The 18,193-nt window shown below is 43.8% G+C and overlaps 2 protein-coding genes across 3 annotated transcripts in view; one reads left to right on the top strand and one right to left on the bottom strand.

Moving 5' to 3' along the window:
- Positions 1-7,476, top strand: part of GNAL (G protein subunit alpha L) — a 493,784-nt gene extending 486,308 nt beyond the window's left edge. For both annotated transcript variants that reach the window (XM_082258085.1, XM_082258086.1), the window contains exons 10-12: positions 2,486-2,616; positions 4,709-4,776; positions 6,340-7,476. In XM_082258085.1, coding sequence (XP_082114211.1) covers positions 2,486-2,616; positions 4,709-4,776; positions 6,340-6,486 — 346 coding nt within the window. In that variant the 3' untranslated portion in view covers positions 6,487-7,476. The remainder of the gene's footprint in view (positions 1-2,485; positions 2,617-4,708; positions 4,777-6,339) is intronic.
- Positions 7,477-10,340: 2,864 nt separating this feature from the next.
- Positions 10,341-18,193, bottom strand: part of MPPE1 (metallophosphoesterase 1) — a 176,819-nt gene continuing 168,966 nt past the window's right edge. The window contains exon 9 of the mRNA XM_082257845.1: positions 10,341-10,865. Coding sequence (XP_082113971.1) covers positions 10,692-10,865 — 174 coding nt within the window. The 3' untranslated portion in view covers positions 10,341-10,691. The remainder of the gene's footprint in view (positions 10,866-18,193) is intronic.

Raw genomic sequence — 18,193 nt, 5'->3', positions numbered from 1 at the left:
CAGGTCCCAGGGCGGCAATGGACACCACACTGGAAGGGCCAAGTGCCTAACTCCTTGAAGAAAACTACTCACCAAGGAGTGTGTGTCCAAGGGCCCTTAAAAGAAGACTCTTGATAGTACTCATGGCCAGCTGCAGATTCGTCCTCCATTTTTAAGGTCTCATGCACAGATACAATCAGTGCTACAACCGTGCACGGTTGTAGATGTGGAGGAATCAGCCTCACTATCTGAGAATTCCGGGCGCATGGTCACAGACCCAGCAGGGAGACCCACGTCCCTGGTGGCCGAAATCAAATTCAGCATCTAATGAGGCAAAGGAAGGCGGGGGGTGCTTTTTTTCTAGCCCGTCGCCCAAAAACCACTCCCACCCGGGAAACAAAGGACTCCAGGACCGCCATCAGTGCATCGATGGATCAGGTGGGGAGATGTGCTCCAAAGACTCCATGAGTCACCAGGGGGACCCCACAAAAAGTGTAAAACACTGCAAAGGGACAACCCCCTCCGCGCTGGCAGCACCACCCAGTTGCTAGGCACAAAGCACCAAGTGATCCTCAGCAGAGAGGGAGGGGTCCCCACCAGAATCACCACCCAGCAGAAACAGGCACCTGCAGCAACCAGGATAATCTGCAGTCCATGTGCGGCGATCAGGAAGTGAAAAGATCCAGGAGTCAGCACCAGGGGATGAGGGGGGTTCCCACCACCAAAATCGCCGCCCAAAGGGCTCCACAGTCATGGCCGCCGCTATTTGCAATATCAAACCACCACAAAATGACCACCAGACCACACAAACCTGGCTGCAGTGCCTTGAGCACACAGGCTACAACAAAACGGTGGCACCACGAGGCTCCCAGGGACCCAGGAGGAATCCTTAGGCCTCAAGGCCAGGCCCAGGCAGGACGGCGGGCCCTGGCATCCGATTGTCTGGCCGCTGGCGGCGCACCCCAAACCCCCCCCCCCGCTCCCATCGCCAGCATAGCTTCCTGCCTAGAACCCCTGGAGGTGGACCAGACCACCCACACAGCTTCAGATACATGGGGGGGGGGGGTAGGATGGGGGACAGATGAAGGCGGGTGCTTGATGGGAAGGAGGGGAACCTGGGGGTCCGACCACCCCAAAACCCTCCAAGGGGAGAGGTTACAACTACTTACCATACCAGGAACTGGGCGGGCACCGCTCCAGACAGAACATCGAAATGGGGGGCTGTCGGGCAGAAGGAACACTGCGACTCAGACCGAGACCTGGTTCTATGCGACCTAGTTAGGTGTTTATCTCGCAGGCCAGCCCTCGTCTGGTGGGGCTATGTTGCAGCCTAACTAGCGCGGAGCTGAGGTCGGCGCGCGCTCGCTGGCCAGACTGGGGTGACCACTGGGTCTAGATTATCCAGCCCGTCGCCCAGTCCTGAAGTTGATTGTAGATTTCACAGGAAAAAAAAACAGGAGAAAAATTTCTATCCAAAAAGAAAAAATTGCCAGGACCAGAGATCCCAGCAAGAAAGTAGGTCCTTACTGCCTGACTAGGCAGGAAAAGATTGAGTAGCTATAGCAGAGAGAGGGAATATTTCCCCTGGGACTTCCCATAAGTGTAGCCAGACTTTTTTTCTGTCTAGTGTCCTACTTCTGTAGGGGGCGGTATAACCCAATGGTTAAGAATATCAGGAGATGTGTCCGTCAATAAATGAAAGAGAAATATGGGTTCATAAGCTTTGCAAATCATTGCATTATGTTATCATGTAGATTTTACACAGCTTCGTAACTTTTTTGCAAATTGGGGTTGTATATTTTTGTCAAAATAGGAGTTGTTTAACAAAAACCTTTATTCTCTTTTTTTTTTTTTTATTTGCAAAAAGTAGCACAGGTTTGCCAAACTGTATTAGGTTTACCTTAAAATTTTTAATGTAGTGTGATAGAATAATAGCGATCACAAGCTGGAAGCCTAAGGCATTACAGTCAAGTTACTTGACATCAGCAAATGACCACATATAACACTCAGTGTATATAATGCTACAAATTGTTAGTGGCAGTAGACATACTATAGTAAGAGGGTAGCCGTTATGGACATAGTACTGAAGATGATCAGATCTAGCAGAAATGATACAGGCACTTTTTATATTTCTACCCAGATGATCCATTATAAAAAATGCAAGAAGAAAACTTAAAGTAAGCATAGAATAAATCAGCACCAGAGAAAAAAAACTAACAGAAGCCAGACTAATGAATGCTTTCCTTTACGGGCCCTTACTGAACACCTAGGCAGGTAAACATGGCCCCAAGGGCCACAGTTTGGACACCAGGGATCTTGGCTGTCGTGTGACTTTGGGACCCCCCACCCCCCACCCTAGGTTATAAACAGTAATTCAGAGCTTTGTGCCACCATATACTATGAGTATTACAGAGGTAACTGTTTTGTTATGGGAACCAGACAGAGCATCCCATGTGGCACACTCTTCGGTAGAACAGATCTGTAAAATACATTTTGCTCTTTGCAGGTGGTTACGAACTATTTCTGTAATTCTGTTCTTGAACAAACAAGACATGTTGGCTGAAAAAGTCTTGGCAGGAAAATCAAAAATAGAAGATTACTTCCCAGAATATGTGCGCTACACTGTACCTGATGATGGTAAGCACAAAGATAAATGGTTTGTGTACATGGATATAAATGGCATTCACAATGGGAATATATGGAAGAAAAGCAAAGGACTGCATACACTTTTCTCTAAGCTACAGAGTTCATAACAAGGGCTGTGTGACAACGCTTATGTTTCCGTTGTGTATACCTTCTGAATATACAAGTTCTTTGCTGTCTCAACTTCTACAGTGAGAGCTTTTATGGGTTCACACTATTGCGATGTCAGACATTGCATGTGATTCACACCTCATTGCTGTGCAGATCAAATGCGATGTCTGTGCGATGCGAATTCAGCCATACAGATTGTATGGATAAATTTGCATCGCATTCGGACCAAAATGGTGCAGGACCCTTTTTTGGTCCGCACTAGAATCAGGTCACATGGGTGTTCACACCTTTGCAATCCGATTCCTGCACCATTTCACTCTGCGATCTGTGAACCGATCTGGGGGTGTCATTAACTTTATATTGACACCCGCAGCGGTTGGCATAGGGCAGTGTGAACTGCCTGCGAGAGACATGTGATGCGGGAACCTGCACAGAAATCATGTTAAATATGAAGATGAAAAATATATAAGAAGACTATTTTAACTGCCTTAGGCAGGGTTCAAACATATGCAATGCGGGAACCAGCATGGTGCAGGAATCGGATCGCATAAGTGTGAACAGTGCGGACCAAAAAAAAGGGTTCTGCACCATTTTGAACTGAATGCGATGCGAATTCAGCCATACAATCTGTATGACTGAGTTTGCATTGCACAGACATCGCATGTGATCTGCACAGCAATGCGTGTGAATTGCATGCTATGTCTGACATCACAAAAGTTTGAACCCAGCCTAAAGGATTTGTGTTTTGTATCCACCCAGTCCTGAAATTTAGACAACTTTGCTACACAGCACAGCCCTGTCTGACCTCCATTTTCTCTGCTGCTGTTCAGTAACACTTAGACCTGGTTCACATCCATGTGTTTTGGTGCTTTTTGCAGAAACATACAACAGTTGATTCAACATGCTTTCCTATAGGACACGTTCATATCTGTATGTTTTTCAGCCGCTGCGTTTTTGGGAAGGATCAGGGACTTTTTTTTTTTAAGCAAACTGGTGCATTTCTGGTTTGATAGACTTCAATAGAGATGCTGCAGAAAAACATGTAATGCGTTTTTGACTTGTTTTGTGTTTTTTTTATCTGCCCAAGAACAAATTGGCCAAAAAGAAAAAGCATAAAAAACACAAAAAAAACCCCTTCAAACGCATGTGCAAAAACGCACCGCATAAAGCACTGCAGAAATAGATCAAAAGCAACTTGCAAAGGTGTAAACCAGGCCTTACAGGTCTTTTTCCTCCCTCAGCCTGTGATTGGATAGTGAAAAAACAGAAGCAGCAGGTAGATGAGCTCTCTATCCTTATATTAGCATGTTTAACTGGATTAGCTCTGTGCTGCTTCTCCCATTCCTGATCTAAGCTCCATTGTACAGGGGCTGCCTTGATTCTGGTACTTACACTGCTTGCTTTAGGGGGGGGAAAATGACATTTAGTGATGTATTGATGAATGGAGAACTGCCGTGATCTGTGTATTTTACTTCTGCCTGATAGCTTTAAAGTAGACATGTCTTGAACAATAAAGTTATAAAGAATAAAATAATAGTATAAACCCCAAACTGAACGATGCCTTTTATTTTTCCCAAACTCTCTCCTGTGAGCACCTAAACCTTGTAATGTTCGATCTTCAAATAACAATACTCCAACTTGTTGCTTGTATTTTTACCTGCTCCAGAATAATATATTTGGTAGTACAAGGATTGGTGGCTCGTCAAATTTAATATACATTTCTTTGCTAATAACTAATTTATTCAGGGAAGCCAACCCCACCTCCACCTAAGAACTGTACTTGAGTCCCCTTCATCAGATCATCGCCTTTGTACCGCCTCCCCCTCTCTCTTTACATTGTAAGCGCCATGAGCAGGGCCCTCCTATTCCTTCTGTATTGTAATGTCCCCCTTTATATTGTAAAGCGCTGCATAAACTGTTGGCGCTATATAATCCTGTATAATAATAATATTATGCTTTGCATTTTATCCTATAGCGATACCGGACGCAGGAGAGGATCCCAAAGTGACCAGAGCTAAGTTCTTCATCCGAGATGAATTTTTAGTAAGTAATGTTACAGTGAACAGAACAATTGCCTTAGCTTATTGTGTTGCCAGCAGTCAACAAGCCTGAATTTTCTAATATCATGTTTTTTAAAGCCCAATTGAACTTTAGTTTTGATTCACCTGAAATTTATTTAGCTGTTTTCAATTGAAAATGTAACCACGTTGTAACATGGTGAAACAAGCAGCAGTTTCTTCAAAAAGCCTGGGGACTGCTGTATATGTGCCTATCTGAGAGGTGCTTTCCAGTGAGACCCAGCATCTATACAGGGATGAGAGTAAGCAGGAGCTAGTGGAACACTACCCAGGTCCTGGAGTTTGTGAATTTCTTATGAACATCCAGCATTTAGCACATGACTTATAATCATTTGGTAAGAGTCCATGTTTACTATTCCACACGGTGACTCATCTGGGTTGTGGGAAGACCCCTTAAACCACTGATCCCTGTTCAGCCATTGGTTATTTTTGAGTGCATGCTTTAGATGAGCTGGTAAGGGTCCATCACAACATCAGCTGTCACGTGGTGCTGTAGAGGGAATTGGAGTCTCTGAAACCACATCCTATCCACTTTATTAAATCTTCAGTAGGCTGAAGGAAAAAAATCACGATTTTTTTTGGACTGTTTGTGCTTTATTTAAAAGGAAAAAATGTTAGGACCAGAGATCCCAGCAAGGATCTATGTCCTTCCTCCTGACTAGCAGGAAGTGGGAGTATATCCCCTGCGACTGCCCCATATGTGTGGTAAAGATTTTTCCTGCCTAGTGTCCTACTCCTGTAGGGGGCAGTATAACCCATCGGTCAAGAAGTTCTGTGTCCGTCAATGAACGAAAGATACAAGGGTAAACCTTTTTTCTAACATTTAGGTAGTCCTGGTATGTACATTACTTTCAGAATCCGTGACAAAGAAATTGTTAGGATGAGCTTGGTAACCAGGGTATTATCACGAAGATGTCAGAGGTAATGGCTGCTGCTTCACCAGCCACAGAAAAAAGCGCTAAATAGTTATGGATTCCCACACCTTTACCTAGTAGAGCACAGCAGGCCCTCTGTACACAGCCAGCCCACCACCAAAGTATAGCAAAGCTTCAGTGAATACCCAAGTCAGGGGTTCCAGTATGATTCTGAGCAGGATGGCTGCGTCAAAAAAAATCCTTTTGATGGTCTTGTATGTCATTACCGGCAGCTTTCAGACTATAAGATTCTTCACATTAGGCATCTTAATCCAGCAGAGCTGGAGAGAGATGGCAAAGCTCAAAGTGAACTTACTATTTGTGTATATGTGTGCAGGGGTGAAACACCTCAATGAGGAGGGAACACTCAAAGGCAGTTGTATACCCAGAGATTTGATGCTGTGTCCCCCAATGAATGCTGGGAGAAATTGGGTAGCCTTCCTATTACTTATAACATGTTTCCTCAAAGACGACATGCTCTCAATGTCTTGTTTTATTACAGCACTTAAATGAGACTCATGTGTAGCCAAATCTTTCTCCAAATGACATGTATAATGTTCAATGAATGTATTCTGACAGCTTATAAAACAAGATGTTTTCTTTTGTCTGTGCAGCGGATAAGTACAGCAAGTGGAGATGGAAGACATTACTGCTATCCTCATTTTACCTGTGCCGTAGACACTGAGAACATTCGCAGAGTTTTCAATGACTGTCGAGATATCATCCAGAGAATGCACCTCCGCCAATATGAACTCTTGTAATCATTTTCACTGTGGAGCCTGTGGTTTTAAATCCTTTGCCACTTTCTGTCTCTTTCCTCTGTACTGCTCCACACAGGGTGGAACATCCCTACAGCGCACTTTTTTTCTAGGCTTCTTTGCTTTGATTTTATTTTTTTAAGATTTTTTTTTAAATGTCTCATTTTCCCTTTACGTAAGAGGGCAGCTCAAGTCCTTGTACTATTTATTTTTTCACAGGACACTTATTTTTATTTTATTTTTTTCTAACCATTCCTCTGTACAAGTGCTGCTCACTCCCCTTACTAAGGACCCTATTGGTCTCTTTCTGGGCATAGATAATGGCAACGCCTGCACTTTTTAGTGAATTTAGCAATTCTCACTTACACGGCCACCTGTGCAGAAGATAGGGCCATAAGCCATTCCTGCGTTCTTTAAGGTAGTATTCCCCAGACTATCACTTCTGCAGCTTTCTGTAAGTAAAAAAATCACTGTACACCCCTTACTGCTAGGCTGAGCATGCAGTGGGTAGGTGATTCACTTGCTCTACAACCTTCTGCTAGAAAGTACTAGGGTTCCTCGGCTGACTAATCTATTTCATTTGAACTAGGACATATTTGAGAAGTACATACTGCAGACTTTCTGTAAGCACAACAGGATGATTCAGTAAGGTAAAGAGGTTTGTGCAAAGTACAGCAAGCCATAGCAACTTATCAGAATTCATCTCACTGATCTGATTGTAGTAAAATGAAATCCTATGGGGTAACTGCATTTTGCACATCATCATCATCATTGCTTTGTACTGCTTTACAGATTGAGCCAATAAGTGCATATTTTAGTATGTGTTGCATTTGTGGTAAATAAGAAAGTCAACATAGTCTGTTTTATATACCAAACGATTAGTGTCCATTTGAAAGCGATATCCCCACAAGTTATGTGTTAATAATTGGAAGCCTACACTTACAGGTCTCCTGAGTGTAGACAGGAATGAAAACATTAGCTGTTTTTAGATGGGGGGTATATAAAAAAGAAAGAAAGAAAAAAAGGTCCCTAGAACCCCCTATTGGTGGGAACACAAAACTGCACAAACATCACACTACTCTTTTAACTATGAAGCTCATGTCCAGTGGTTTACACTGGCTTTGGCATCGTAGCAGGATAATTCTGATAGTGTGGTTCCAAAAAGCAGTAAGTGATGTGATTCAGGGATTCACATTTAAATTGAAGTAAAAAAAAAAAAAAAACCTTTAATTCTCAACAAGCAGCGATCTTGGGTGAACAGGACCGTGGCCTAGGAGAGGTGTACTGGCAGGCAATATCAAAACTCAGTAAATATGACTGCACCTTTTAATGTTAATAAATATATGTATGATAGGGCAATGGACACCACCCTATTAGAGGTCAGGGTGAAACGCACTGATTGGGGTAGTGTGCTTTAGAAAAACCTCTCCCAATGAGGAGGGACAAACATTTGTTTGAGCAGTAGCTTTGCTTTAAGTGGCTCTCTGAACAAGAAAGGTTACCATTCCACTAAGCCTTTGGCTACCTCTGTTCTTTAGCATTTTATTTTATTTTATTTTTTTTACCTCTATTGGGCTCAAGCCCTTGGAGTGTACACCCATCTTTTAGATGGCACTATGCTCAGACTTATTCCTGTGTGGATTTTATTATCTTATTATAGCTATTTTTACTTTACCGTGACACTGAAGAGTACTTGATGGAGGAAATAAGAAATAATGCACTTTGTATCAGGTTAAAAAAATGAAAAAGAAAAAAAAAAAAGAGTAGATGAAGTTACACACAATGTAGCAGCACCAGAGATATTTATTATTGTCACAGATCTTTGCAATGGTGAGTTGCAGGTCAACAGAGTGACCTCAGCTCTTGAACACCTTCAGGTGGAGTAGGGAGCTTGTAGTCCATTGCAGAGCAGTGGACTGCAAGCCTTCGGTGATGCTGAGTTTAAAGGACGTTCCAGGATCCATACATAACATAGGTTATTGAAGAGGCAAAATCAAGCATTTTTTTTTTTTTTTTAACATTTTATGGTATATTGTGGCTAAGTGTTTCTGCACACCTCAGGCATTCAAACTGCAGCTGCTTTCAGCCTCTCACGTCAAGGCAGAAAAGAAAAAAAAAAAATGACCACCTGCACCGATATTATATGCTTTGTCCACAGATGATCTTTTTAGCCTTAGATCATTACTGGGCTTTAGTCCTTCATAGAGTTTTTTTTTTTTATTTTGTTTAACTGCTGGTTTATTATAATGTACAGATGTAAAATGTAATATTATTTTGTACAACTTTATTGAAAAAAAAATAATACTTGTAGAAGATCTTTGTGCCTTGATTATGGCTGTACCTGTAAAATGAGCTAAGATGTAAGTATGTTTTTGATTGCGCTGTACAGCTTGATGTCAAACTTGCCTGCAGCTGTGACTGCAGGTAGGAACTATCTGTAGAATTTAGTTTTTTTTCTGGTTTATATAAAAGAAGGAAATGCTCTTTAGTACAAAAAAAAAGAAAACAAAAAAAAAAAAAGTATAAATTATGCAAATTAACCACTTACCTTTACAAGTAAGGTCCTACAATGACCAGTTGTTGCAGCAAACATGCCTTTTTTTGTTTTCCTTCTGTTATATGTGCAGGCACGGGAAGGAGGTGAAGAAGTCTCAGCTTTAAAAACAAAAAAAAAATCTATTGGAATCCATTTCTTTGTTCATATTTGCAGCCTAGTGGTGTTTTAGTGGGAACCAAGGAGTTTTTTTTTTTAACATTTCTTTTAGGAACTTTTTGATCATATTTGCATGGATCCAACATTCCCAGTATTGCCACAGAGATACTGTCAATGTTACCTATGGCAGCATCAGTTTAGGCTTGCTCCATTTATGGCAGCAGTGGATGTTGTGTAAGCCTATAGCACGATGAGGAGGGTAAACAAAAAGGTGGAAATCTTTGTCTAACCTGATAAATTTACAAGATGACATTTTAATTTCTCTTTTAATAAAGAGACACATTAGAAAGTTGGTTTATTTTAAATATTATAGAATTGATATGTGTGACTATTTCTCAAACTTGAATAATTTATGCAAATGTTCTCTAAAGAAGTTGTGGTACAATACTATATATAAATATATATATAATATAAATATACAAAGCAAGAACTGCTGTAGCAATAAGGCATGTCCTTTTTAGTAATTATTACACTGCTTTATATTTTATACTTAGGTGTTTTATGTATGTGAGTCTAGATGACCTGTGTCCAAGATAACCTGTACATTGTCTAAACTTACTGTTAACAGCGGTAAAGACAAGCCTTTCTAGACAACATCACTTAAGATTTGTTAAATAATGTCAGTCCTCCAATTGCTGCCTTCCTATCCACTTGCGCAGTGGAGGTGCCACGCGATACCTTCAAGACATTGGACAAAGTTAAATTGCGTACGGTTGTCTTCATGTCTACAGTTGTACAAGACTCTTGGAGAGACTTTTCTAATGTTTATATTGGAGCCCCATATAGCAATCATCACTGTGTGGCTCACATCAGACCACAGAGGAATCCGTACCAAAGTAAAGAGAGGGTGTACCTAATGGGTATGAGCAGGGATGTGTTCTGCATCCCAAAGTGCTAAACCCTGTAATTATTCATTGTTCCTCTGGCCATAAAGTATGAGGACTGCTTGTCTGTAGAGAGACCTGTACACATCATAATAGTGAGCAACATTTTTTTGTCTTGTGTTAAGCTCTCATGAATTTTTCCACCCTTGACCCTGTTTATGCCATTAATTTGAAAAACTAAACTGGTGATAACACTTGCCTTTCTTACTAAGGCTAAAGTTTTATCAGACATAAAAAAAATGGCATACATATAATAAATATCATAGACAATCATATTTATTTAAATTAAAAAAAAAAACTATCACTTTGAGCATTAATATCCAGGTTGGCCTGAGCAGTGAAATTAAAAAAAGAGAAAAAAAAAAAACAGAAGGGTAAAGTGTCCACAGGCTGACCTTAACCACACAGGGCTCATCTGTATGGTCCTGGAGGGGATATGGCTATCAAATCAATGAAGGATTTTTTTCTTTAATGTATAGGTTACAGTCACATATTGTACAGGTACATCATTTAATAAATATATATTTGGTAAAATGTACTGGTCTATTCTAGAGAACAAAACAAACTAGTGTTTTCCATATGGCGTGGCTTGCGTATGGAACATGCCTCCTTTACACTGGCTTTTCCTTGGGCACGAAGAAGGATTTCAAAGCATTTATTAGAAACAACTGGAATACTGCATAGAGAAACAGCAGCATGCTTGCTACAGAGTAGATGTAGATGACCGTGTTCTCAGTTGGAAGGAAGCATTTTTCAAGTGCAAAGTCTTCAGCTGTGATCAAGCCCTAAAGAAAAAGAAAAAAATTAAGAAAACCTTAGCAGAACATCCACTGTCTTTCATAACCCAGCAAAGCAATCCTCATCAAACTGAAAACATCTACTAATAATTCAGTACACAAAAAACTGAAAGTAAACTGGTTTTCCTAGGTTTTTAGTAGCTATATCAATGCAGCTAATTTTTTTAAGCACTATAGGGATACTTGTAAAAAAAAAAAAAAAAAGGGTTCTTTTCAGGGAAAGCCAATGCTAATAACTGGTCCTGTGAGTACCACGGTTGGTAATATTTTGTGAAATGCATTAAGGGGAAGGTATGTGAAAGTTGGACACAAGGCATCCTTGTTGGCCAAAGTGTCCTGTAGTAGTACAAGAAAGACTGCTGTGGTCAACAGGCATTTCCTTTTCACAGAATGGTATGTTCATTTGTGGCCTTACAGATCTGCTCAGAAAACACAAGTCAAGATTGTGGCTAAGGCCCGGTGTGGTCACTGCACACTATGTTTTCAGAAAAAAAATGGCTCTCTCACATCACAATACTCAGGATAACCTTCATTTTAGCACAATTGCTGTGATAACACAATGTTTCAAAATATAAACAATAAAAGACCACCAAAAGTAGAATATTAACCTCATTTGTATAACTGTTAATGGGGATGTAGTCTGCTTGATATTTATTTTTAAAGATATACACACACAAATGAGATCTAATGCGTGTGCTTGAGTGAAAAAAAAAAAACTTCCTGTGTATAGTTTGCATATTATAAATGGGATAGTCCTAGTTGCATATTGTATATATTCCCTGTTTGCGCATCCCACACAATGGTTTTGCTTTACTGCTCCTTCAAACCATGCTCATATATAGGTAGCCTTTGGTTGCATTAGCCAATGCACCATTTATGTGTCCAATTTCTTCTCACACAGAGATAAACATATTCATCTAGTGGCTAATCTACAATTACTTTACATTAATAGCAAATATGAGATCTTTCCAGTTTTACAGACTTGGTCTTCTATCTGAAATTTAGGCAAATACTGCAATAATAAGCAATGCATAATGCAATGTATGGGACAATCACTGCAGGTGTATTTTTCCTGATGTGTCTTAATTTACAGTGATTGATTCACCTGGAGTGCATTCCCTGCTTTAAAGAGAGAGAGAACAGCATATTTCTCTTTCGTTCATTGACAGACACAGCTCCTGATCTTCTTAACCATTGGGTTATACTGTCCCCTACAGGAGTAGGACACTAGGCAGAAAAAAAGTCTGGCTACACCTATGGGCAGTCCCCAGGGGGTATACTCCCTCTCTCTGCCTAGTCAGGAATAAGGACCTAGTTCCTTGCTGGGATCTCTGGTCCCGCTCCTGGCAATTTTTTATTTTTAGATAGATTTATCTTTTTTCTCCTGTGTTTTTTTTTGATACTCTAGATCCAGAGGTCACCCCAGTCTGGCCAGCAATCATGTACTAGGTCGGCCAGGACATAGCCCCACCAGACAGGACAAGTTAAATTCCTCGCGAGGTCGCATACAACCGCGTCTCAGGCTGAGTCGCAGCGTTCCTTCTGGCCGACAGCCCCCCATTTCGATGAACAGGAGGTTCTGTCTGGAGCGGTGCCCAATTCCTCATATGGTAAGTAACTGTTCCCCCTCACCCTCTGGAGGGTTTTGGGGTGGACGTGGGCCCCTCCATGAGATTATCAGACCCCCAGGTTACCCTTAGGTACCCCCTCATCGGTCTGGTGGTCCCTGTGGGCCATCTTGCCCCCTCATCTGCCCACCCCCCTCCTTCACTGACGCTGGTGCTGTGGGGTCAGGGCGTGCCCTGCCAGCAATCGGCTGGGGGGGCTGTTCCTGTTGAGGGCTCCTGCCAGGGCCCCCCCCCCTTCCTGCCTCTGCCATTTTCTGAGGCCTAGGGATCCCTCCTGGGAGCCTTAAGGTGCCGCCATTTTCTTGTAGCCTGTGTGCACTTAATGCATGGTGGGCATGTCTGTGTAGTCCGGCGGCCATTTTTTGCTGGATCTTTTCATTTCCTGATCACCATTTATGCAGTGCAGATTCTCCTGTTAGCTGCGGTGCCTGGTTTCTGTGGGGTGGTGAGTCTGGTGGGGTCCTTTCCCTCTCTGCTGAGGATTTATTGGTGCTCTGTGGCTGGCAACCGTGTGGGCTACCAGAGCGGTGGGGGGTTGTCCCTTTGCAGTGTTTTATTCTTTTTGTGGGGGTCCCCTTGGTGACTCATGGAGTCTTTGGAGCATATCTCCCCACCTGATCCCCTCTCTAGGGCTGCGGGGCCCCATCCATCTATCGATGCAAATTAATCTTCAGATAGGAGGCGTCCTCCACCTCTGCATACGAAAAGGTGCTGGTGGTCGCACTGATTGTAGCTGTGCGTAAGTGAGACCTTAAAGATAGAGGACCCAGCTGAAGCTGTGGTGGAGGCGCAGGTTCCCTTTGGCATTTACAAGCCATCCAGAACAGAAAAGGTATTCCCTTTCCCCCCTATTTTGATGGAATTGTTACTAAATAGTGGGAATGACCAAAGTGTCCCCTTGGGGTTCCTAGGCGATACCCGAAGTGGACTGTTCCACCTGTGGTGGACCCTCCGATTTCCAGATTCAACAAGGCAATCATGATTCCGGTTGAAGAGTCCCCGGCCTTTAAGGATCCAGCTGACAGGAAGGCGGAGGCTGTGGTCCGAAATATGTACACTCTGGCTGGTTCTGCAGGTCAGTATTCACCATTGCCCTGTTGTCGCAAACTGTGACTGAGGGTGCTAAGCTTTTGCACCGTGACCTGGAGGCAGAACAGCTCCCCCTTGCCTTTGCTGAGCTGGCGGACCAGCTGGTCCAGGGACTGCAGTTTATCCGTGATGCCTCTTTGGATGCAACTCCCCTACTGGCAAGTCAAGAGTAGGCTTCTCCAGACCCACGGACATGGCCCCTTCAGCACAAAGTTGTGCCCTCACCTGTATCTGGATGGGGGACATCTTCGCTTGTACAAGTCAGGTGGGTCCACGAGGTCATTTGGTCAAACTACAAGATCAGAGTTTTATTCTTACCCTCCAGTAAGGTTCTTCCTTCCAACGTGTGTTTGTCCCCGGTCTGCTTACAGGCTCTCTTTGGGGCAGTGCAAAAACTTTTACTTTGAATTTTTAGGGGTTTTACTTAAACCTGTTTACAGTCCCCAGGAAGGAAGGCAAGGTGCGTCCAATTCTGGACCTCAAGGCCCTGAACTGCTTTGTGTGGGTTCAGAAGTGGAAATGGAGTCTGATCGCACGGTGGTGGCTTTCCTGCATCAGGGGGAGTTTTTTCTTGCCTCCATCGACATCATGGACGCTTACATTCAAATTCCGTTATGTGTCGGTCTGCAGTGCTTCCTTTTTGCCGTGGGAGAGGAGCATTTTCAGTTTGTGTCATTACCCTTTGGTCTCGCTTCTGCTCCTCGTGCTAGCATTGTTACGCCAATGGGGGATCGTGGTAATGGGCTACTTGGATGACCTACTTCTGCGAGTGGAGTCTCCTACTGCTCTGGTTGAAAACCTGGAAATCACCATACAAGCTTGAGGGTGTTTGGCTGGATTCTGAATTTTCAGAAATCTCCTCTGGTTCTGTCCACAAAGCTGGACTATCTTGGTTTGACTCTGGACTCGGCCCTTAGCTAGAGTGCTCCTTCCTCTAGATAAAATCCAGACACATCAGGCTGTAATTCCTCCCCTGCTGTCCAGCAGATGGTAATCCTTACGGACTTGCATGCAGGTGCTGTGCCTGATGGTGTCTTTGAGGCGGTTCCGTTTGCACAGTTCCACACGACATCCCTGCAAGGGAGATTCTGGCCCATCAGATCTTGCTGAGCCGGGGAATGAGAGAATTCCTGATTCGTTCTTTGGTTGGGCAAGCCCTTCCTCCTCTTGTGTTGGACAGTGGTCACCACAGATGCCAGCTGGGGAGGCAAAAATTTCTGCTCAGGGGGGTCTAACCACTGGAACACTGGGGGGGGGGTGTTCAGAGTGATCAGACTGGAACATTGGATGGATCGTCGTCAGGGATGTCCAGTGTGCATTTAATCGCATAATGCCATGGCTGTGGCTTATGTCAATCACCAGGGGGGGGGGGGGGTACAAGAAGTGTCCTAGTGGCTCTAGAGGTAGCTGGCATTCTAAGGTGGACAGAACAGTTCATTCCAGCCCTCTACGCCGTACACCTTCCCAGGTGGAAAACTAGTAGGCGGATTACCTCAGTCGACAGGCGTTGGACCACGGGAAGTGGTCCCTTCACCTGGAGGTGTTTCATCAGTTGTGCCTCCGGTGGGGCATCCCCGAGGTGGATCTGTTGGCATCCCGATACGCAGGATCGAGGCAGAAAGGATTCCGCTCATCTTAGTGGCCCCAGGCTTGGTACACTGTTCTGGTGCGGCTGGTCGTCGACGTTCCTTGGAAGCTTCCTCTCCGGGAGGATCTGCTCTCCCAAGAATAAATCTTCCATCCTGCTTTACAGTTGCTGGCTTTGAGGGCTTGGCTGTTGAACGCCAGGTGCTAATGGATAGAGATTTGTCTGAGTCGGTGATTCCAAAGCTGTTAAAAGCTAGGAAATCTACTTCTAGGAAGATCTACCTTTGTACGTGGAAGACGTACATTGCGTGGTGTGAGTCTCTTGGGGTTCATACTCACTCTTTTTTCGGTGGCTGGAATCATGACCTTCCTTCAATGGGGGGGTTGAGCACTATCAAGGGTCAGGTGTCGGCCTTAGCGGTCTTCTTTCACCGGCCCTTGGCCACTTACTCCTTGGTGTGTACTTTTCTTCAGGGAGTTAGGCACTTGACCCCTCCAGTGCAGTCTCTGTATGCCACCTTGGGACCTAAATTTGGTGCTCTCAGTCCTCCAGAAGCCTCCTATTGAGAATCTTCGGGAGATTCCTCTGCCTATGTTGCCCCAGAAGGTGGTCTTTTTGGGGGCTTTCAGCTCTGCGTGCAGGGTGTCAGAATTGGCAGCGTTACCCTGTCGGTCACCTTGATAAGGTGGTTCTTCAACCCTGTCTGTCATTCCTTCCTCAGGTTGTCTCTGATTTTCATTTGAATGAAGACATTGTGTTGCCTTCCCTGTGTCCCAGGTCAAAACATCCAAAGGAAATTGCTTTGCATGCCTTGGATGTTGCCTGGGCATTAGGTGTACCCAACAGCTACAGAGTCCCTTAGGAAATCAGACTCATTATTTTGTGCTTACAGAAAGGGGTTGTCTGTCTGATCCATTTGGAAATGGTGAAAGAGGAAGCAGACAGTGATTCAGGCCTATTCGATCAAGGGTCAGGTGCCTCCTTTCCCTATCAAAGCGCACTCTTCTCAGACGCTCAGTGCTTCCTGGGTCTTCCGTCATCAGGGGTCAGTGATGCAGGTTTGCAAGGCGGCCACCTGGTCATCAGTGCACACTTTCACAAAGTTCTATAAAGTGGATGTGCTGGCATCTGTGGATGCTTCCTTTGGCCGCAAGGTTTTACAGGCTGTTGTTTAGAGGACCTGGTCCTCTTTGAGTGTATATTGTTTTTTCAGATGAGTTTCAGTTGTTTTGGTTGAGCTCCTGTTTAACTGGTTGGCTATAGTTAGCCTTGGGAATTTATGTTTCGCTGTTCCTACCCCCTCCTGTTTAATACTGCTTTGGGACACCCTAATAGTTAGGAAGAGAAGGAGCTGTGTCTGTTAATGAACGAAAGAGGAAAAACTGGATTTTTGTCTTACCATAAAATCCTTTTCTCTGATGTTCATTGACAGACACAGCACCCACCCACCCCGCTGTGGAGCTGTCATTCTTCTAAAACTGCTTGTAACAAAACTGAGTACCTATAGCAGAGAGAGGGAGTATACCCTCCTGGACCTACGCAGACTTCTTTTTCTGGCTAGTTTCTTACTCCTGTAGGGGGCAGTATAACCCAATGGTTAAAAAGATCAGGAGCTGTGTCCATCAATGAACATCAGAGAAAAATGGATTTTACGGTTAAAAATCAAATTTTTCAGCATGTGGCACTTAGGGAGATATAAAAGACATGTTCACCTTTTCCAACATGTTACATGTTCCAGCAGCTCCCTCCAATGACAGTGGGCAGGCATCTTCTCCAGGTGCCTGCTGTCACTGTTTGAAAAAGATGGCGGGGCTGTTCTGTGAATAGGAAACTACCTTTGCGGCTGTCGGCTTCTAGTTTCAATGAACTAGCAAGGAGCTGTTGAGCGTTCTGGTAGTTCAGTCATTCTTTCTGTCAGTGTGTATCTGCCTGCCTGTATGTATGAGTAGACAGATGCACTGAAAAGTTTATAGGAGTCCTGCATGGCAACTTTCTTTCCAGGCTCCAAGTAAAAAAAAATAAATAAATAAATGCATTTTTTTTTTTTTTCAGGTGAACTAATCCTTTAAAGCCTAACTGGTGGTTTCTTGTGACTTCCTCTGACTGGCAGAGGTGGAAATTGTAACATCCTCCTGAGTCAATCAAAGGGAGCTCTGTATTCATTGATGAAATACAATGCCTCCTATGAATGGCTGGGCAATGGCAACTCAATTTTGTTCTGGGAGCTGGATAAGGGGCCCCATCCCACTGCCAGAAAAGAGCACTGTATATTGCTGATGCAACATACCGTTTATAAAGGACTCCCAGTGGCGCATCTGTGAGGCTATGTTCACACTAGTGCATTTCGCATTTGCATGTATATTTGTGGCTTTTCAGAAACAAAGCTGGGGGGGGGGGGGGGGGGTAAAAAAAAAAAAAACATCTCAACTATGAAGTTATACTGCCCTCCCAAACCACATATGTAAAAAAGGCCTTACTTTTCTGAGCCCCCCATAAGGCTGTGTTCACACTGGTAGGCTGTGGTTTACCCACCTGCAGATAAGCTGCGCTTTGCCATGGACTTCTATTATATCTTGCAGGTGTGGTGCACTTTCTGAATGAGTTCAGGAGGATTGACGCAACGATTGTCGGCCAAACGATCGGCCGTCTTTTGTCCAGTGCTGTCGTGTTGGTTGAAAAGTGCTCAAGACTGCACATGAATTTTGTCGACCAACAACAACCAACTTCAGAAGTGATGTCATGTGATGGTTAACTTTCAGTGTGTTTTTTCTTCTTTGAGCATGCCCAGTCTTGCTCATCTGGCTTTTGTCAGCCGAAATCTGTACTGACTGACGAACAATCGGCCGTTCGGGTGTTGGCCAACAAAAATTTTATAGCATGCAGACCAGATTTTGTTCGGCCGAAAAGTCGCAGTCGGTTGTCGGAAGCATCATACTAACAAGCCGACAAGCGGCCGATTGGACGTTGGCCGAATATTTACGGCCGACAATCGGTACGTGTGTACGGGCCTT

This window comes from Pelophylax lessonae (assembly GCF_965119305.1).
Source record: "Pelophylax lessonae genome assembly, chromosome: 5".
Lineage (NCBI taxonomy): Eukaryota > Metazoa > Chordata > Amphibia > Anura > Ranidae > Pelophylax > Pelophylax lessonae.
The sequence above is the reverse complement of the archived record's forward strand: the minus strand, read 5'-3'. Positions and strand labels throughout refer to the sequence as shown.